At 38.3% G+C, this 23,141-nt stretch overlaps 1 protein-coding gene across 1 annotated transcript; it reads left to right on the top strand.

The window, feature by feature from the left end:
- The first annotated feature begins 998 nt into the window (after positions 1 to 998).
- irf4a (interferon regulatory factor 4a) lies at positions 999 to 22,756 on the top strand. Its single transcript, XM_083542849.1, has 9 exons — positions 999 to 1,535; positions 3,741 to 3,940; positions 5,484 to 5,670; positions 9,669 to 9,760; positions 11,430 to 11,577; positions 14,180 to 14,281; positions 14,366 to 14,761; positions 18,738 to 18,850; positions 21,609 to 22,756. The coding sequence occupies exons 1-9, from the start codon at positions 1,526 to 1,528 to the stop codon at positions 21,747 to 21,749; spliced, it is 1,389 nt and encodes a 462-aa protein (XP_083398975.1). The 5' UTR covers positions 999 to 1,525; the 3' UTR covers positions 21,750 to 22,756.
- The last annotated feature ends 385 nt before the right edge of the window (positions 22,757 to 23,141 follow it).

The raw sequence follows: 23,141 nt of genomic DNA, 5'->3' as shown, positions 1-23,141 counted from the left end.
GTATTTCTGTCGGTTTATCTGTCCATCCATCCATCCATCCATCCATCCATCCATCCATCCATCCATCCATCCATCCATCCATCCACCCCCCCTTAGTATTTTGGGCATTGGACCTTATATCAGAAGGCCATGAGGCCATTCAAATCCCAGCACCACCAAGCTACCCCTGTTGGCCCCTTAAGCAAGGCCCTTAACCCTCAAACTGCTCAGATGTATGTTCCCCTGGATTATATATCTATACATGTATTTACATGTGCAATGGTCTGAGGAGACCAATTAAAAAAAAAAAAAAAAAAGCTATATCCACCACGGTGAAACATGGTGGTGGCAGCATCATGCTGTAGAGCTGCTTTTCCTCAGCCAGAACTGGAGCTTTGCTCAAGGAGGAGTGAATCATGAATCATGAATCGGTACAAATACCTGCAGGGTTTAGAGCTGAACCTTCAGGAGTCTGCTGACATTTATATTTTATACACCTGCAATTACATATGGGTGTGTAGATATTTTAGATCCACAGACAGACAGACAGACAGACAGACAGACAGACAGACAGACAGATAGATAGATAGATAGATAGATAGATAGATAGATAGATAGATAGATAGATAGATAGATAGATAGATAGATAGATAGATAGATAGTTTTAATAACTAAATAAGTTACCACTACTACTACTACTCTCTCTATCTCTCTTTCTTTCTGTCGCCAGATGGCGCTGTTTTCTGGTCACTTACATTTTAAAATAAATGTATTATTTGTTTTAAAGCACATTATGATGTAATAAATATAAATAAACTCTGTAGAAACACAGAGCAGTATAATTGTATTATAAACCCGGAGACTTCGTGCTTTCTGTCGGGTTAATATAAAAATAAAAAACAGACTGGCGCTATTTTATTACTTTATTATTACATCTTTGCTTCTGTCCCAAATCTCCTTAAAATCCGAGGTGGAGATGGACCATGACCACGACCACGGTGAGGAGCAGGATGTGAGTACTGAGGGTTCGGGACGCGCTCCTGCTTCACATGGTGGTGTTGCTGCTGATGTTGTTGTTTTCTTCTCGTCGGGTTTACTGTAATTTACTCCCGAGGAATAAAAAGCCCGTAAACAGCGAGCGAGCGGATATCGGAAAGGATTACATCGATGACGAGCGCGAAGGGACATTTTGTTGTTGTTGTTTTGTCGGCACCGGATTTTTGTTCCGCGCGCAAACCCGGTCCGGGGGAATCCCCCGTCCGTCCGTCTCGCCGCCGCCGCGCGCGCGTGCGCGCTTGATGGAGAGCCGCCGGAGAACCCCAAAGGGGCGCCATGTGTGCATTAAACACACCCTACTTCCTCGTGCGCTCAAACCCCGCCCTGCTTATTAACAACGAATCGAAGTGTGTGTGTGTGTGTGTGTGTGTGTGTGTGTGTTTGAGAGAGCGCGCTTGTCTATTTAAGAGCTCGAGCGCATCGCGCCGACTGCGCAATTGAGCTTTGCTGTCGGAACATCACCACCTGCAGGAGCGAGCAGGTGCGGCGCATGCGCAAAGGTAAGCGCGCAGGATGGTGGTGGTGGGAAGCAGAGGGGGGCTGTAGTGTAATAACATTTTGGATGCACTAAATGAAGGATCCCTGGCAATATGTGCGTCCCCTTAGTACCTGGAATGCTCCACAAAAGTGCATGATGTAAAGTGTACCCTTTATTTGTGAGCCATGCACATCTGCACACATCTGGACTTTACAGAAGTGGACAGGAGTGGATTTGTAAGTCAAGCGGGGTCACTTCAGTACAGTAACAGTCCGCCTCAGATCAGTTCAGAACAGTTCGCTTGTGATGTATATTCACAGATATGGTTTGGTTTTACTGATATTTGAGATTGGAAGTTGTATGAAGCATACGTTGAGATATTTGGAGACATTAGGAGACATTTTTAACACATGAAGAGTCTATTCATAGCTGTAAATGTGTGCAGCTGGTGTATTTCTTGTACTATGCAGTTCGTACTGTAATAGGTTAAGTTTGAGTGAGATGGATGAAGCATGCGCAAGACTTTCGGAGTTTTAACACCTGAGTTTTATTTCTGAAAAATTGTTTGATTGTGACATATTTATAAAAAGTTAATGCGTATCTATAAAAAGTGAATGCGTATCTATAAAACAACAAAACAGGTTGATTCTGTGAATGTATTCAGTTAAAGAAAGCGTTTGTGCCGAGTAGCCTGTGTTTTCAACTTACATTTACTAACACAATGAAATAAGAAATCCATATGAAGCACCAGGCAATGCGGAGTCAAAATAACAATCACAGAGTTCACCCCGATTTAGTTGTCTACTATGTAATGTATGTCATTTCAGATAATAATATGTGATGATCATATGATATCTGCTTTATGAGTCAGTTTAACACCCAACGAGTCGATTCAGTGCTGGACAAGCGTTCGCTTCAGATCAGTTGTGCTTCGTGGAAGTTCTGGGTTTGACTCCAAGTATATATAAAAAACGCTTGACATTGAAGTTCATACGATGTGTGATGGATGCAGAAGGCTTGAAGTCTTACCTGTTACCTATTAAAAAAAAACTGTGTTGAAAGAATTTTACGATGAACATCATCCAATATAAACACTGTATTGCAGTTAAAATAGAGACCCGGCTTTAACTATAATAGGTGAATATACTGTTCAGTTTACTCTAAAAGCTACAAATAAATAATGTTTTCACCCCAGAAAGAAGGAAATAGTCCCTTTAGATTGCCCTTATAACACTGTTGATTCAATTATGTCAAAGTGTCCATTCAGGACCAGACCTGTGCTGTGCATATATATATGATTTTTTTTTTAAATATGTGGTTTAAAGCATGCACAGGGTTATGAGTTCTATATTGCGCACATTTCGAAAGGGTACTAAATTGTACCTTTTCTTGTTGCTTGGGCGGAAACTATAACCATACACCTTTTGTCAGTGTGTGTCATTTTCTCGGAAAGGTAGACTTTATCTATAAAGAAAATTAAACGAAAACCACACCAGAGATCAGGGAATAAGTGAGTCAAAATAAAACTATAGGTTACGACTGTGATTAATTCCTGTAACAAATGATTACATTAAACACTCAGAAAAAAAAATGAAGTTACTATATCTTTTCTCATGTTTGGAGTGGGACCCTGTCAAAACACTGGCAATAAAGGGTCCCTCATGGCTTGAGTGGTAGCTTTTACTTCAGTACCTTTTATATGTTTCTGTTACCTGAAATATAGTGGGATTTATACTGTATTTACACAAAAAATAAAATAAAAATGGTCTTAATAGTAACACTTGATTGACAAGAATATATTTCTTAGACTGTACAGCCAGGTGTACGTTTTTCATATATTATTCCATTTATAAACCATATATGAATAAGCTAAAACTCTAACCCTGCATCTAATTAACACTTACAGTGTTGTAGATATCAGTAAAAAAAAGAAAAGGGTGCTAAATGGTAATAAATGGTTCCTTATTGCTGTTTGGTTCTGTTATTCTTTTTCTGTTAGCTTTTGTGGATTTGTATTGACTTTTATAGGTACCAACAAACGTACAGTCCTATTTTTAGACAAAAAGTTGTAGCATGTGAGACTGTCCTCAAAGCTCAAAACCTGTGGTGCATTTACCATTGAGAAGGTGTTAATAAACACAACAAAGATAACCTGTTATGGCGTAACATCTCCGCTATTATATTAGCCCATGTTTACCTGTGTTTGTGTGTGTGGGTGTGATGGAAGGGATGAACGTAGATGGGGACTGCAGCATGTCAGTGAACTGCGGCAATGGCAAGCTCCGGCAGTGGCTCATCGAGCAGATCGACAGCGGCGATTACCCAGGCCTGGTGTGGGAGAACGACGAGAAAACGATCTTCAGGATTCCGTGGAAGCATGCGGGAAAGCAGGACTACAACCGCGACGAGGACGCGGCACTGTTTAAGGTACATCGCTTTTCATTATCCTCAACATCATCAGCAATGTCCTCGTCATATTCATCACCATTGTACTGGAGCTTCAAACTCAGCTGATCTATGATTTAAACAATTACGTTCCTTGAATTTATGCATAAATTGTGCACCTGGGTTCATCCCAGGAGTCCAAGAACTCTTAAAGAGCCTATTCTTATCAATCGAGGTTCCTCAAGGTTTCTTTAATTTGGGGTAAGAGTTTCAAATGATGCTACCTGTGACACCAAAAATATGTAGGACCTTTACAACAGCTTCGAATTTAGAACCTATGGGTTTGTTAAGCTTATGAAGAAGGCTACCATTCTTTATTTTATGAAGAAACCTTAGACCTTCTATTCTTTATCATGCCACCGGGTTCCAAGGGTTCTTTATAAAAAGAAGATTAAGTTCAATCAAAAGAGAAAATGGCTCCTCACAGACTTTCTACTTGGAAGCATCTCATGTTCTTATAGATAAAGGTTCCTTTTTTTAATCAATCCTACAACATGATTTTCATGTTTATTTTGGAAGTCAAAGAAATGATTACAGATCCACCAAAGAAAAAAGTCTTTGGGAAACCAATAATTTTAGGTTTCTGAGGAGGAGCAAATAAAGAACTTTCTCCAAAATCTTTCCAGAAAGGAAAGCTGTCTTCTTCTGCATGATTCCCTTTCAGAGGTGGTTCAAAGAAAAAAAATGCATTAAAATACCATTGAGGAACACTTAAGGGTTTCTCAGTAGCTTTCCAGTTTGGTTGGGGGTTCTCAGCTTTGGTTAGGGTTCTCTGATTTTGAAAAGATGTCCAAACGTCCTGTAATGAGAATTTCTGGGTCCATGTTTCTTTAACAATATTGATGCTACTGCAATCAAGTACCCTGGATCCTGAGTTCTACCATGTTTCTCCCAGAAAGGCCAGTAGGGTTCATCATTTTCAGAAAGGGTTTAGATCAGAAAACAATTATACAGTTTACCACAAAATAAGGAGACAATAAAGCAAAGAACACGACCCGAACCATCGAACAAGAATCATAGCAACAACCATGGGGGACAAACCTGAGACGAACTAAGGGAGACAAACCAGGGTGCAAGTCCTAATCAGCAGTAAATTGGAAACCTAGCAAGTGTCTTTAGATGTTTCCTCAGAAATGCAGAAATGATCCAGGGCTTTGCAGAGTTCTCCAGCATAGAGTCATAGAACGTAGGGTTAATGTTTGGTTTCTTGGGGAACCTCCAGGTCAATGACTGTTGATGCTACAATGTTTCAATGAACTGGTCCAGCCATATCACGGTATCATCTATGGTGGTGAAATTTCTGAAACAATAATCGTTGAAATTCCATGAAAAAGGGAACCAAAACATGGTTCCCGAGCGCAACAGAGAGAACCATTGTGTTCTTTAAACACAATGGCGCCTTTTAGTGTTCTCATGAAGATGATGACGTCCGAGAACTGATTTCCAGGACAAGACGAGTAGTCGGTAATAACCAGGTGATGATTAGAACACGTGGAACCGGGATTGTGTTTGTGTTACCCCATAGGCCTGGGCTCTGTTTAAGGGGAAATACAGGGAGGGCGTGGACAAGCCGGACCCTCCGACGTGGAAGACCCGTCTCCGCTGCGCCCTCAACAAGAGCAACGACTTCGATGAACTCGTAGAAAGAAGCCAGCTGGACATATCGGACCCTTATAAAGTCTACAGGATCATTCCTGAGGGATTAAAACGAGGTGGGTTTGTTTGTTTGTTTGTGTGTGTCTCTTTGTGTGTGTGTGTGTACCTTTATAAAAGATTGCTTGAGATTGAGCCTAGCGACCACCAACGTCCTCATGATCCTTATTCAGGTCAGAAGGAGGTTGAACTGCAGCTGAGTTTTGGTAACATCATCAATGAAGCCTGAATTGTAAATAACTCCTGCTCTTGTAGGAAAACATGTTGGGGTGATAAAACCAGGCTACTTTTTTCCACCCTAATGTGGATAATTGACCCAACACAGCTAGTGTTTTTATTCCTCTCACAGCATTTCGTTTATTAACAAAACGACACGGCATACTTTCAAGATTTATCCTTTTCTAGTTGCATTCGATGTTCAAATTCAAATTTTATTGGTCACATACACATTCATACAGATAACACATGAAATGCTTTTTACCACTGTCCAACTTTTAAACATGAAAAAAAAAATTTGAATGTAGGGATAAAAAAACTGAAGTAAATAAATATAAAAATATAAAGTATAGAAAAATATATGTATATACACATGAATTGTAGAAAGGGATGGATGAGTGTGGCAGATATTGACAGAGTACAGATTAAGTACAGATGTTTTAAAGCCTTTAGGATTACTGACTCACACTGGGGACTCCGTCCCTATTTGGCAACCAGTGAAACACTGGTTTATCCATTTTTATTTCTCAAATTTTGTTTATTATTTGCTACGTGTTCGCTGTAACTATGGAAACGGCGAACTATTCTAAAGAATAGAAAGCTTAAGATTTTGAATTACTTCTTATACAACCAATCGGAAGTGAGAATTAGACAGATTTATGATTGTTCAGTGTTTGTACCCATTAGTGATAATATATATATATATATATATATATATATATATATATATATATATATATATATATATATATATATATATATATATATATATACATATATATACTTTATAAGGACGAATTTGTGTGGACACCTGAACATACGATTATGTGCTTTTATGTCCCATTTCACATATTATTCACATTTATGTTCTTCTACTTTGCTCCACATCTTCTAGGATGTTCCACTAGACATTGTGGAGATTTATGGATGTTCATTCAGCCACAAGGGTGTTAGTAAAGTCAGGTACTGATGTAGGCGAGGAAGTGAGGAGGCCTTTGGGTGCAGTCATCCCAAAGGTGTTCAGTAGGGTTGAGCTCAATTAGAGCTCTATAGCAGGAGATCTTCCACCCCAACCTATATCTTTATGAAGCTGGGTTTGTGCACAGGGGTTTTGTCATGCTGGAACAGGTTTGGGTCTCCTTGTTCAAGCGAAGGGAAAATGTCCTTTTGTTTTATATAATTGTGTGTCTCCAGAGTTGTGGTAACAGTTTGGGGAAGTTGGACAAGTCAGATGTCTTAAAACCTTTGTCCATATCATATATACACTATATTGCCAAAAGTATTTGGTCACCTGACCTCTCCTGCTATATGTGGTTCTTTTCCAAACTGTTACCACAAAGCAATCAATTGTACAGGACGTCTTTAGATCAATTCTTTAGATGCGTCTTTAGATGCATTCACTTGAACTTGGAAACACAAACCTGTTCCAGCATGGCGATGCCCCTGTGCACAAACTGAGCTTCTTAAAGATCTGGTTTACATGCTTTGGAGAGGAAGATCTTGCTGCTATAGAGCTCTGATCTCATCACTGAACACCTTTGGGATGAATGTGAACGCTGACTGCACCCCAGGTCTCCTCACTTACATCAGTACCTGCCTTTCATAATACCCTAGTGGCAAATATCTATAAACACACTCCAAAATCTAGTGGAACATCTTCCCAGAAGAGTGGAGGGAATTATAAGAGCAAATTGGGACTAAAGGTGGAATGCAATGCTCACAAAATCCCACACCGAAGGATGACCGAATACTTTTGGAAATATAGTGTATTTATATATATATTTAACCAAATGCAAACATGACACCATGGATTGTTGTAGCAGGTTGACCTGAAATGACCATTGAGCAGAAAAGAAGTGTGGTTTCCTGCAAGCATAAAAATAAACTCCAAACACACCATGCACACCACACAATGATCTCCTGCAGACAAATGCTCTTTCTTTTTTTCTTCTCTCTCAAGACCAGAAATCATTGTCTGCACGATGGAAGTTTTTGACAATTTAAATGAAAATTGAAGAAATCATTCGAAAATCTCATTTGAAAGTTACATTTATTATAAGTACCTTTTATGCACTGAGTCAATTTTTTGCTCATGCACCAGTGAAGAAGAAAAAAAAGAAGAAGAAAAAATCTATGACTGGTGCATCTGCCATGCTTCAGCAAACTGCATACGCTGAGCATAGATGAAGAATTTTTTTTTAAAGCGTGTGCACTCCGGCTTGCTTTTTCACTCTGTAGGGCAGGAAGCTCAGAGGAAGCCACCACATGTGCTCAACACCCTCAGTGCTTTTTATAGAGGGCTTCGGTTAGCAAGTGCACAGAGCCAAACAGCTCGATCGCCTCTCGGGCCTTGCACCATAAACACGCGGCTCAAGTGATCTCTCGCTTCGCCTTTCAGTAAACGCTCGCCGAGGTCATTTGCATTTCGTCGCTGTCGATTATTTCGTTTCGTAGAGATACACACACTAGACAGGGCTATATTTAGGCCGAGATAGCAGCACCTTCCCGTTTTAGTGCACTGCTGCTTTCATACTACACTATTCTCTTCTCTTATACTATAATAACAATGAAGGTCGGCCCTCAATATAACATACATGGTGCACTGCTTTTAAAACAGACCAGCTTTAAGCTCCGCCCACTTCACCATCGCGCCATACCGTGTCTCCCTGAATAGCTTGTGTCCTCATGTGCATATCATTAGGATACATGTCTTTTTTTTTTTTAAATAAACCTCACAAACCACACTGACTCGAGTGGAAACACAGAGTCGAAGCACATTAATATAAATTTTAATATTTTTCCAAAAATCTCAGATCCTCATCGAACGACCCGTCGGGAAAAATCCGATAAAAGATTGTTAGGAACCATTCGAAATGCTTATAAATGTTAATTCGCTTGTTTATGTTGAATACATTATGTACATCCTTTTTCTTTTCTTTTTTTTAAATGAAGGTTTTTCGTAAAAAAAGTCATAACAGATGCTTTTGGTTTTATTTTATAATGTAATTTATATCAACAGTCTACCAAAAGGGTTACAGTTCACATGAACAGGTTTAATGATGGAACTGTAATGAATGGACATTCGGAAATGAGGACGGGTTCCTTTTTCAGACTGGTTCCTCTCAAGGTTTCTTCCTCATGCCGTCTCAGCGAGTTTTTTCTCGCCACAGTCGCCACCGGCTCGCTCAATAGGGACAAACTTACAATTATATGGAACAAACTTATAGGCACTAAATTTAGACACTGTTTTATACAACTTTATATCCTCTTTTTCCTCTGTTAAAATGCTTTGAGACAATGTCCATTGTTGAAAGCAATGCAATTGTGGGCTATTTGTACAAAAAAAAAAATGAATGCATGGAAGTCTTAAAGTGAGGCAAAAACCTTATAAAAACTTAAAGTGGGCAAAAATGGGAAATGTAAAATTACAGGATGGTTGCGTTTGAAATTCAATGAAATGAATGTAATTCTTTTTGTATAATTGTTGGGATATTTGTATATTTTTGCATAAAAGACACTAAAGACATAAAAGAAATTTTTTTACTATAAATAGTGTGAGATGGAGCAAATGCTTTTAACATCGGTTTATAATAATACTACCTAAAATTGGCTTCGTTTAGATGTTCCTCCAGGAGGAGCCTACAGAACCAGTGTTGCATATAAGCTGTTTTGAAGCTACCACCTTTTTTTTTTTCTATAAAGTAACCCAAAAAATCCAAGCTTTGGCTCTGAAATGATAAAACAACTAAACATTGAGGGTCTTTTTCTACCATGTCAAATGAAGAACTATCAGGTGCTAGAACATGGACAATGACACAGTCACCTGATTTGTGTTGTTTAGGCTCCAAGTCGAACAGCATTGAGGAAAACTCAACCCATTTGACAAGTCTCAGTTACCCCATACACTCTTCTTATTCTTCTCTACAGCCTCAGGTAAGCTTTTAATATTAAATATAAAATATAACATATATATATATATATATATATATATATATATATATATATATATATATATATATATATATATATATATATATATATGTATATATATATATATATATATGTATATATACACAACATGCGCTATGGGTCTTTGATGGTTTTTGAGAGACACATGGATGTTCCTTTTGTTTCTATACAACAAACTCTTTAATATAACTGTATAAAGATTTTCTCTGAACAAACAAATATATAAATGTACAAAAATCATGTTAATTAAAAAAATCCTCCCTTAGCATTTACACACTCTCAGCATCCAGACAGTTCATTTCTCCAAACATTCAGCTTGAAATACTTGTAAAACTTGCCAAAGATATTCTTCAATAGTTGGAGGTTTCTTGTTCATCCCAGAGCAGTTCAGTAGGATTTAGGTGCAGTGACTGGGCAGGTCGTTCCATGATAAATATCAATCCAGACGACCGTTTGCTCACTAAATAACAAACAGAACGAGTCAATGAGTCGCAGTCCAGACAAAACTGCATGGGGATTAGGTACAGAATGGCAGCCATGTTGGTTCAGGATATTTTTTTACCCATTTGTATATAATGAGTTTGCAATATTCTTCAAAATAAAGTGAAGTGGATTGTGACATTGCTACATATATCTCATCCAAAAACAGTTTGATGAAAATGAACACTGTTCGATTACCTATTAGTTTGTTGCATATAAACAAGGTATTGTATTGCTATTATATTATATATTTATGATATTATAATTATTATTGGTAATTTTAAAAGCCTCAGTTTACTTTTTCCAAATTCGAATTGGAAAATCCTAAAATTCCTTTTGAAAACGAATAAAAATATGGAATTTCTTTTCGAAAAAGGGATACAAATCCTGAAATAATTTTTGAAAAGGAACTAATTCCAGAAATAACTTTAAAAAAAAAATCTGGAATTTTCTTTTGTAAAAGAGCAAAAATCTGGAAAATGAAAAAAAAAAAAAATAAATAAATAAAATAAAAAAAAATCCAGAATTTCCTTTCGAAAATGAATAAAAATCCGGAATGTGTATATTTTTTTCAAACGAATAAAAATCCGTAAAATCCTTTTGAAAAGAAACATCAATCTTGAATTTCTTTTTGACGAGAAAAAAAAAAAAATCCTGAAATGACTTTAAAAAAAGTAAAAGTTATTAACAACATTCAGTTTCTCATTTAAATTCAACATAAACAAATTAACGTACAACTAAGTGTTAATATCAATACGCTAGGCCCTTAAAATCATTGTTCTCTTTGCCATTCATGCAGCTGGAAGTTATAGTTGTAGAAAAATAATCAACAACAGCATGTTTCTGACGGTTCCAGACGTTCCAATAACACCAGCTTTCAAGTGTGCCAATTTTCCCACCCAGTTCATGAATACATAAATGGCACGTGATGCATTTTTATCTGTTTTTAGTTACGCTTAAAGTAGTGAGACATCTGCAAGACACATTACTTCCTGTTCTGACACTGGAGACTCCTTCCTTACATCCAGTTAGAATATGGGAAATATAGACTCTAAGTGCATTCGTATTTGTGTGTCTTGGAGCTGTGCTCTGCTGGAACAGGAAATAACCAACACCTTCTACGTTTTTTCTGTCACCTTTTTTAATCCTGCAGATGACAAGCTACATGCTACCACAGGACAGGAGAGAATGGAGAGACTTTGGTCCGGACCAGGCACACCACACTCCTCTGCATGCCGAGTTAGCATATACCCCGTATGCGTCCCGCCCTCTGCATTGGCAAACACAGCCCTGCGACAACGGTACACACACACACACACACACACACACACACACACACACACACACACACACACACACACACACACACACATTCTCTCACACCATTTTATTTAAGGGAAATATACAACCTAGTGTTTCAATGATATTTTTGCCATTTGGTGCACAAAGTATCTGCTTGACACCTTCAGTCGTTCGAAATGCTGCAGTGCGTCATGGCAAGTTCTCACTTCGCAGACACACCGTCTCACAACACTGAAGTACTGCGTTCGATACAAACACCTATTTGAAAAAAAAAAAAAAAAAGAACTGCTGGTGTTAACTAACAGAACTGACCTAATGGAGCAGTAGGTGGAGTTCTCTAGAAACAGTAACTATGCTCTTGTATTCGAATAATAGCAAGTCGGAGACGAATTGAAGAACTTAGGCATGTTATTGCACGAGAGATCTTCACTTTAAATCGCATTCACAGTAGACTTTCAAACGCTAGACTGAAGAAAACAGGGTAAAGCCGATTACTTAAAATATAGACCAACGTTTTTGGACTTTGTGAAGCTTATTCAGACCCAGATCCTGGAGTGCAGTTCCAATTCATCCTAAAGGTGTTCAATAGGGTTAGAGCTCTGTAGCAGGAGATTTCCCACTCCAACCCATGGAAAGCAGACCTTCATGGAGCTAGCATTTGTCATGCTGGAACAGGTTTGGGTCTCCTAGTTCAAGTTAGGGGACAATTTCCCAATCCAGCGATCAAAGATGACCTGTACAATCGTGTTTGGGAAAGAACCTCATATGGCTGGAAAAGACAGGTGTCTTAACACTTTTATCTACGCAGTGTTAGCAACGTCACTGAAACCTGTAGTTTTCTGAAGAAGTCACACCATGACATCAGTTTCGTGTCTTCACGAGAGACGAATTTGCAGGTTCACCTTACTTTAGGGCACGGAGATCGTGCTGAGCTTGTGTTTACGGTCTCCACTGTACACACCTGATCGGAAGGTTAGGACTTCAAATCCCCACCAAGTTGAGCTCCGTTGTATGTATGAGAGGATGTGGGTGTATGACAATAGTCATGAATGTAAATGAAGGGGAGTCAATGGATCAAAAATTTACTTTGATAATGTATTGACTAAGGAATAATACACTTATTGTAGTTGCAATTTTCTAGGCATTAACGCAAGATGCATTTTTTTTTTTTTTTTTATCAATTTATAGTTACACATAATATTTTTAAAATTGTAAAATTTCATGACATACGTTACTGTTCTTAAGCTACAGTATAAACACATAGATCATTACCTGGCCTTCTTTTTTTTCTTTTCCTTTGACATTTACCAAACTCTGAAACTGGAGACTCCTTACCTTTCCATATACAAAACTTTACCTTTGACATTTCTTTTTTCCATTTCTTTTGACCTTTTTTAAAAAAATTTCTATTGTACTTTCTTTTTAAAAACTGCCATAGATATGAGTAGACGTCATCCTTGGTACGGTCAGAGATTTCACTCAATCAGTGAAAATGCGAAGTTGATTATGGCTCTGTTACTCCTGAAAAAAAAAAAAACTTCTTCTTTTTTTTTGTCTTTCAACTGCATTTGCGCTGCAGCTGTGGCTTCATGAGCATGACGTCGGGACTTCATAAATAGATGTGGCACGGAAATAGACAGGCGCTGGTATCTAAGTGTCCGAGTGCAGAAATACACAAAGAGCACATACTGGTCAGCAGTATGCTGTGGTATATAGCAGTGATGTTTTAGGGCTTTTTGATTTAAAAATCACTCTCAGAGTGAGATTTTATTGAGATTTAATCGTTTCTGATAAAAACCAAATAATGCTAAAAAATCTTTTTTTTTGGTTAATCAGGGAACAGTGTTTATTTGTTCTGAGAGTCTTAATAGAAGGAAGATGTTCGTTCAGGGTTCCTTCAAGAGTTCGGCATCAGTGATGTTTATTTTTTTTTACTACTTTTACTTGTTGCTCTTGTTCTTGTCCATCCTTTTCCTTATTGTTCTACTTCCACTTCTGTTTGTCACTGTTGTTGTTGGTGTTCTTCTTCTTGTTCTTCTACTTGTCGATGTTGGTCTTCTTCCTCTATATATTCTACTTCTTCTTCTTGTTTACGTTCTTCTTCTTGTTTCTGTTCTTCCTTTTGTTTTCTTTTGTTTTTCTTTTCCTACTTTGTCTTCTTCTTCTACTAGTACTTGTTCTTCACGTTCTTCTTCTTCCTGTTCTCTATCTCCTCTTCTTCTTCTTCTACTTCTTTTACTACCTTCTGTTGTTCTTCTTTTTTTTCTTCTTCTACTTGAAAATGTTTTTGATAAGAAAACAACTCGGGCAACCGTTAAGAAACCATTTACATTTACACCATCTGGCAGACGCTTTTATCCAGAGCGACTTACAGCTGAGCAGTTGAGGGTTAAAAGTACTTTCTCCAACCAGGTTCCACCTGTGGCAGCTTGGTGGTTCTGGGGTTTGAACTCTTGACCTTCCAATCCGAATTCTAACTTCTTATCCATTAAAATTTCGATGAATGCATTTTTTTTCTTTTTCTTTTATGGAGAAAATCCCATGATTGACTATTTGAGGAAGATAAGGAAGGTTAACAGTACTGTATACGTCATGTTACAGGTTACCAGATATCCGGGTCCTTCTACACATACTCTCATTCTGAGTCCCATCCCGTGTCAGTGGACCAGAGTATGAGATCTGCAGAGGCCATGGCTCTCTCTGGTAAACACTGTCACTTAAAAAAAACTAACACAATTAATTATTATTATTATATTTACATTCACTTAAACATGACTCTCTTCCTAGAGTTCCGCCTGCACGTGTCTCTGTACTACCGTGAGAGTCTGGTTAAAGAGGTCACCACCAGCACTCCTGAAGGTTGCCGGATCTCGTCCTCTCCCTCCCCGTCGTCTCCGTCCTCCCCGTCGTCCCCGTGCTCAGAGGACAGGTCTTTCGGTGGGCCCGAACCCGTGCTCTTCCCGTACCCTTACCCGCAGTCACAGCGACGCGGTGCTGATAAGCTTCCCAATGTGCTGGAGCGTGGCGTGTTGCTCTGGCTCACACACGACGGACTCTATGCCAAGCGCCTGTGCCAGAGCAGGGTGTACTGGGAAGGACCGTTAGCGCCGTACTCAGACAAACCCAACAAGCTGGAGAAGGATCAGACCTGCAAGCTTCTGGACACGCAGCATTTCCTGTCAGGTAGGAATCACCGTTCGACTTCTATTCCTGCTGGAAAGATTTGATTGAATCGCCGCTATTCGCCGGTCGGTACTATGAAGTCTTCAGTTGCCATGGTAACTTTTTTAGCAGGTAGTGCAGACAGCGTAATACGTTTGACCACAAATCAGATGAATTTTTCTGTCACCCATTGATTCTTATTAAATAAAAAGGTCCTCTTGCTTTGTCCATGCATACATATACACAGCTTTTCACTTCAACATAACCTCTACTTCATGCCATTTGTTTTATCTAGCGCGACCGACTCTGAACAGACGCGATGTCCACTTTGTAAAAAAAAATAAACACGTGCTTCGTCATCGTGCTGCTTTTTAAACACTTCAGCATTAAAACAAGCTACGTCACAAATCACAGACGAGACGTTAAATAAATCAATATCAACTTTCCTTTCTAGATGGGCTGCTTTCAGATAAATATCTGACACAAAAGCATGCGAGTGGCTGCAACGATAATCCGCGTAGGACATTTAATTTGAAAATATCGTTCTATATATGTTTAAATGTGTTTCGTTTCTAACCACCGATATAAATTACTGTCTGTATACCAAGTAAAGTGGGCATGGCTTTTATTTATTTATTTCTATTTTCAACACAAGATCATAGTTCATCTGATGTTTGCAAGCTTGCTAGTATTATTTATTCCCAATATCCGTAATTCTTATATCGTATCGTTTCCATAGTAACGACTAACGATTGTATGTATGGCTTTTTCGCCACATAAACAAAACCAAACAATTATCAGATATATCATACCAAAATCTTGTTTTTGCAATGAAGAAACCTTGGTATATTTGTTAACATAGTGACGTTTTCTTCAAGACAATGTTTTGGAATTTATGGAAGGAGTCTCCAGTGTCGGCGTTTCATGAAAGTCAGATATAAACCTGCAGCTTTACGCTTTGACACCAAAAAAGACTTGTCATAGTTAATTATAGTTTGTGGTTTCATTAAACTTCAATTGTAAACTCAATAGAAACTTTAGCTGCTTTCACCTAATAATGTCCCTGGCTGTCATTTTGAGGTCATCATTTGGGTCTTCAAAGTGTAGGAACTTGTCAGCTTTTCTGGATGAAACGTATATGTAAGCGCTTTTACAACGTTACTACAACATTTGCAGACAACCCGGCATATAATAGATTTTTGTGAGGATGATTAGTTTGTCTGCGAAAGGTTCGGGTCAACCTTAGTCGAGCTTGTTTAATGTTTTCATGACAAAAATTGGGGTTGAATTTCTCTTCGAAATGCCAATGTGAGTGAATGGCGGTTAAAAAAACAAAAAACGGAAATGATACTGATATCATGCTGATGCTGAAGAAGGAGATCGATATCTGTTAGTGAGGAGGATTAAAAGCATGCTGTAGCCATGATAAGAGCGAGCATGACCTTTTAAAGCAATTTAAAATCAGTTGACATGCTATATGATATTAACTAATGGGTGTTGAAGTGGTGGCTCGTTGCTGTCTCACATTAGATCCCCAAAAGGTTTAATCTCTTTCACTGTTCAGCATATCTGCGCTTGAGCCCCTCGTAGCCCCTCTTAGTTGTCTGTAACAAATTAGTCACTTCAGAGCCTGAGGACTTTCCAGAACATTCTTAATGTTTTTTTGCCTGATGTAACACCTGCAGCACCGACTACACCTGTCTCATATGCTAAATGTCATCTCGTCTCCCTGAACGAGTCATCGTTCGCTTGATGTGCGACCAGAAAAAGGGTCATGTGGATACTGAATTACTCATCAGGTGCTTTTGTATCGGACGAGTAAGAGGGAACAGAATGACTCGGAGTAGATATTTACAATTTTTTTTTACCAGACAGGGTTAAACTTTCAGGGGGATTTATTATTACACATTTCACAGTTTCTTGTGAACCTAAACATGTGATTCACAACCCACCATCATTCCTTTATTAAAGAAACTAATAAATGACCTTTTAGTATAACTGTTAAATGCTGCGTAAATAAAGGTTTTCATCTTTCATCAAACCTGACAAATTAGCCTTGACATCTTGGCTAATGTGGCCAAACCAAGCTCAAATTTTCCACCAGATTTAAACACTTACATTAGTTTACCTCTACTCTAAAAACTCTAAAAGCTCCATTAATCTTAAATCATATTCACAGCTCATTTGCCTCAAAACTTCAGCTCACCATGAGCTTTGTGTGATGTGAGCTAAATCATCTAGTAATGCAGCTCAGCCATTGCAGCTCCATTGACAACCATTACTTGTAGTATAGAGTGCCATCACTTTTGTCTTGTTGGCATGGCTAATCTTATTCCTCCTCATTGATGGATCTTATTCTTTCAAGTCACCAAATGTTCAGCAAATTGGTGCACATTTATATGAATTACAGCAATTATAAAATCTGTACATCAATTTTTATTCGATTCATGAGGTTCACTTTGCAACGTAGTCGACTGCTTCAGTGACTTCAAACTTTACTTACTTTATTTGGAACCATGTTTTCTAGCTAACTATATGACCTGCTAGTACAGAAGAGGAGCATTTTTAGCAGCTACCTGACAGCCAAATATAAATCAGAACGACTTTATAATCTTTAAAAAATCTTAAATATACTGGGAATGCAGGCGTAGGTATAAACTAGCAGATGTTTAAGGTATAAACTAGCAGATGTTTGAGGTATAAACTAGCAGATGTTTGAGGTATAAACTAGCAGATGTTTGAGGTATAAACTAGCAGATGTTTGAGGTATAAACTAGCAGATGTTTGAGGTATAAACTAGCAGATTTTTGAGGTATAAACTAGCAGATTATTAAAATGTAATCTATCAGATTGTTGAGGTAATTAATATAGCTAACTGTTGAGGTATAAACTAGCAGATTTGTTGAGGCATAAACCAGCAGATTTATTGAATTATAAATTAGTAGATTTTTGAGGTATAAACTAGCAGATTACTAAAGTGTAATCTAGCAGACAATTTGAGGTATAAACTATCAGATTATTAAAGTGTAATCTAGCAGATTGTTGCGGAAAACAAAATAGCTAACTGCTGAGATATAAACTGGCAGATTTGTTGAGGTATAAACTAGCAGATTTATTGAGTTATAAACTAGCAGATTGTTGATGTATAAACAAGCAGATGTTTGAGGTATAAACTAGCAAATAAGACAGCTATCTTAAAAGCAGCAAATTGAGCTGGCCACATGTGTGAAATAATAGAATGATAGTAATAATAATAATAATAATAATAATAATAATAATAATAATAATAATACTCTATTTAATTTATATAGGACTTTTGTCATGCTCAAGGGCACTTCACAATAAAGGACAATACATGACATGGACATTTTCCCAGATCAGAACAAAAGCCAATTGTGCAACAAATAAACTTCATCATATAGACAGTTTAGAAACCATAAACATTATAAGCATGTACACACAATAAACAGTACAGGAACAAATACACATCATGGCTTGTAATTTCAGAAGATTGGAATGTTTGAGTGGATTGAGTCCATCGGATTGTAAGATCTTCCAGGATGTAATGTATATAAACGCTCCTACAACGTTGCTACAACAATGGCATTTACTCACTGCCACTTTGTCACGCTAATACATAGCGAAAAACAATTTGTTTCATTTGATAAAAAAATTACTTTTATGAGTCTATCATAACTTTCGATGTCATGGAACATCATGGAGTTTGTTCCTGTTGTCACTTAAGGTTTTTTTTAGCTAGAAAGAAACGTTTCCTCACCGACTGCTCTGTTTTTCCACACAATAATGATTCTCATGCTTCATTTTTGACTGTTGCAATGCTCTAACACTGGAGACTCCTTTGTCATATGTAAAATAAGCCTACAGCAGTCTAAGGAGGTTTAGCTATGTTTTTAAATGAATATACCAAAATCATCCATTTGACCTGTTATAGACAGTCGATATTCCTGCATCACCACAACCTCTGCTTTCATCACAGAATTGCAGGGTTTCATCCATAACGGACGCCCGATGCCCAGGTACCAGGTGGTGCTCTGCTTCGGAGATGAATATCCAGATCCTCAGCGACAGAGCAAGATGATCACAGCTCAGGTATGTTTCACAGTAAGGTCAAAAATCTCTTACGATGGCTTGAATCATTTGTAATCCTTCCAGTGTTTAATAGTATCCATTTATTTCAGTGATATAGTGTACATTCTATAGACTATCAACAAAGTATTGAGACACCTGACTTTTCCAGCCATTTGTGGTTCTTCCCAAATCTGGACCACAAAGTCTAAGGCATGCAGTTGTATAGGATGTCTTTGGGTGGTGTACCATAAAATCTTTCTTTCACTTGAACTTGGAGACCCAAACCTGTTTCAGCATGACAATGCTCCATGAAGATATGCTTTACATGGAAGATGTGAAAGATCTCCTGCTATAGAGCTCTGAACCCTATCGAACATAATGAATTAGAACTCTGACTGCATCTTAACTACATTAGTATCTGACCCTTGTTAGTACCTTGACCCCCACTCTAAGATTTAGTGGAACAGTGGAGCAGCAAGTGGGGACCAAACATGGAATGGGATGTTCAGAAATCACATATGTCTCCACAAACTTTTGTCCATGTTTTATACTTGGAACACATTTTTTTATGCTTTTGACGTGAAGTGACAGCAGTGTTATATAAATGGACGGGAAAGAATGCCCTGACTAAACACAATCTTGAATGCCATTGTAAATGTAATCAGTTTGATTGTAGAGATTAGAAAATCTGATCGTATTAGAAAAACCTCAAAATTATCCTGAGGAAAATATTTTGCTTCTCTGGATGCAGAAATTGTTACTGCGGTTGCATGTTCAAGCCCTCGGGGTACAGTGTGGCATTTCCAGACACTTTGGGTTAAATCCTGGAGGTCCCGTATGCCAGAAAATAGCAGCAGTGCTTGTGTACGTGCCACTATACGACCCCAAACTAAAAATCCTCCCGTAAACAAGTCAAAGGAAAATCCGAGCCCACATCTAACATCCGAAGGACTTTTTTTTTTTTTTTTAATGAAATGTTTGTAAATCTCAAAGCTCATGTCAGAGTTGATGAAATGTGGTAGATTTGATGTAAAGCTGTGCTCAGTGGTGCGGAAAAGTCCAGACCGGCAGTACAAACATGTGGTCTGGTAATGACCAAACATTCAGAACACTCCACATGCGGCGTCTTTTAGTGTATTCTGTGTGCGGTTCCGGTATTAAGAACAATAAAACACACTGGTTTTTACCTAAACGAACAGCATCATGTACATTTGGTGGTGAATTTAGGACACGTACACATTTTTTTTCCGAGAAAAATACTCATCCAATTTGTTGAATTAGCAAGCAGTGGACTTTAGTGAGTGAAATGGTCAGAGATAATTAATATATGCTTCAATAAAGATATAAGGATGTGGTAGCTTAGTGGTCAAGACTTCTGTTTGGTAGGTTGCGGGTTTAAATCCCAGTACCACCAAGCTGCCACTGTGGGCTCTTAAGCAAGTTTTTAAACCACTACTTCTCAACTGTAAAAATAAGATAACTGTAAGTCATTTACAACTGCATATCTACACTTACAACATGTATCCTATCATCCTATCCTATTATTTTATAGTTAGTGTTGCTGAAGAAGATCTTACTTGCTTTACACACATTACTAGCATCTCGCTAGAGTCTCCGGTGGAAAAAGAAGAATTTCATCTCATTTTCCAACACTGGCGCTGGAAAAATACAATCTAAAAGCATTTTTCCCAATGTGCTACAACGTTGGTACCAGAAATTTTAATTTCCACAATTTTACCAAGGCAATTATTAAATTACATAAAATCTATTCATTTATTATGCGATTGTCTTTAAGAGTGTAGTCAGTACTGACATCGTCAAGACCAAGATCAAGTCTAAGGCCGTTCAAGACTAAGAAAAAATGAGCCATTAAGATCTTTGGGGGTCAAGATTAAAAAAAGATTCAGTCAAGCAGAGTCTTTGGGTGTCCGGACTGAGCAAGAGTTAGTCAGTACAGTTTTTGGGGATGGCTCAAGACTAAATGAGATTAAGTCAATAAGAGTCTTAGGGGAGTCAGGACTGAGCAAGATTCAGTCAAGAAGAGTCTTTGGGTGTCAGGACTGAGCAAGATTCAGTCAAGAAGAGTCTTTGGGTGTCAGGACTGAGCAAGATTGGGTCAGTACAGTCTTGGGGGGGTCAAGATTAAATGAGATTAAGTCAATAAGAGTTTTAGGGGTGTCAGGACTGAGCAAGATTCAGTCAATTATTAGTGGGGTCGAGACTTGACAAGACTGAGCCAAAGATGGTCTTATGGGGGTTGAGCCCAAGCAAGAGCGAGTCAAGAAGAGTCTTGGAGGGTCAGAACAGAGCAACTTCGAGCCCAAGCAAGATTGATGCAAAAAGAGACTTAGACATATTTGTGCAAAATTGAGTCAGGAGCAGTCTTGTCAAGGCTAATCAAGATTGAGTCAAGAAGATCCTTTGGCAGGTCTAGACTGAGCAAGATTGTGTCCAGATAAAAGTGGGAGTTAAGAATGACACTGAAAAACATCTAATCAGTTATAAAGCTAAGTTTTTAATTCAACTAGTCAGCTTTAATCCTGCCTTGCACCATTTCCCAATACTAATGCTAAAACGTCTAAGACAAGTAAATACAAAAAGTGGCTCAAAACAGAACTTAAGTCCTTCGGCCTTATTGAGAACAATTTTATTTACTAAATAATAACACATTATTCCCCCCTTTATATAAAAAAAAAAAAGAACTATACTCCAAACCATGCAGATATACGAACATAATACATACCTTTTTGACTCCTCCTACTTTTTGTTTCCCCCTCAGGTAGAGCCGATGTTTGCCAGACAGCTGTTGTATTATGCTGGCCAGACCAATGGGCATTACATGCGGAGTTACGAGCTGTCCACTCCGGGCCCCCTGCCTGTCGAGGAGTACTCGAGGAGTCTGCAGCACATGCAGGAGTGACCTTGATAACCCCAAACTGCCCGGAACAGACTTGTCTCAGGACGCTTTTCTTCCTTCTCAATCTGCACTGTTTCTCATTTCCAAACGAGTTCTTCCAGACTTCAGCGGGCAGGAAGAGAGACGGGACGCAGAGGTCAGGTTCCCGTCCAACCTTCCACAGACTCGTGAACTTTAAACTTAAAGCTGTGCACCAAAGAGCCAGAGTAATGAAAGGTTAAACACAGTATTATAAATACACACCCCAAACTGTTAAATGCTGTCCTTGATACATTAAAAAAAAAATATTGTTGGGTTTTTTTTTTACAATTTTGTACTTTTTTTTTTTTTTTTTTACTACTTTGTCTACAATGTTTATTCAATTTCCACTTCGAAATCAGCTGCCTGTTCTAAAAATTCAAGCTAAAAACGCTTCCTGTTTACAACTCGATCAGCTTTCTATTTATATTTGTACTGTATATTGTGTGTAATGCATGTGTTAACGCTGTGTTTGTGTGTGTGTGTGTGTGTGTGTGTGTGTGTGTTGTCTGTATGGTGGGTGTATCTAATCTTGAATGTAATTCTTTTTTCCCTGAATGAAGTCTCTATTGAAGTGGTCAATACTAAGAAATTCAAGTTCGAGACTTATTCAAAAGCCTGAACCTTTAATCAGTGATAGCCATCTTTTTTTCGGTGCTCAGCATGTACAGATGTGTGTGTGTGTAAGTGTGTGTGTGTGTGTGTGTGTGTGTGTGTGTGTGTGTGTGTGTGTGTGTGTGTGTGTGTGGTAGAGTGTGTGCTGATGGGAAACTGTCACATGCAGGTTAGTGGCCTCAGAATTGTGGTAAATTGTCGAAAGGTCAAAAGAGGAGGGGAGCGGAAAATCGGCTCTATTTTTCTATTTTTCTCTCTTTTTAAAGAAAAAAAAAATCTATCAGGAAAAAGAATTTGTAAAGCCTTATTTTTTTTATCCTGTCAATATTATTTTTCTGTAATCGTTTCATGGAAATAAAGATTTTTTTTCTGTTTCATATACTTTTTCAAAGCGTTTGTGAGCTGAAAGTATGTGTGTGTGTGTGGGCCTACATTTGTATATCTCTATATCTGTATGACTATTCATGCATGTATGTGAGCTTCTCACCCTCACTGTGCATATGTGTATGTGTGTGTGTGTTTGTGCGTGAGTGTGTGTAATATGTGTGTGAGAGTGTGTGTCTCTGCCCCTGACTGCTTAACATGCAGCTATGCTTGGGTGACGGCAGTCGTGGGGGGGTGGGGGTGGGGGGGGGGGTTGCGGTTTAGGGGGTAATACAGACACAGAGCGGGTGAGATAGAGATAGAGAAGGAGAGAAAGACAGGAAGTTCGATTCACAGGTGCACAGGAAGACCGGCCCACAAGAAAAAACAAAAAGATGT

Source organism: Silurus aristotelis (genome assembly GCF_946808225.1).
Source record: "Silurus aristotelis genome assembly, chromosome: 5".
NCBI classification, from domain to species: domain Eukaryota; kingdom Metazoa; phylum Chordata; class Actinopteri; order Siluriformes; family Siluridae; genus Silurus; species Silurus aristotelis.
The sequence above is the reverse complement of the archived record's forward strand: the minus strand, read 5'-3'. Positions and strand labels throughout refer to the sequence as shown.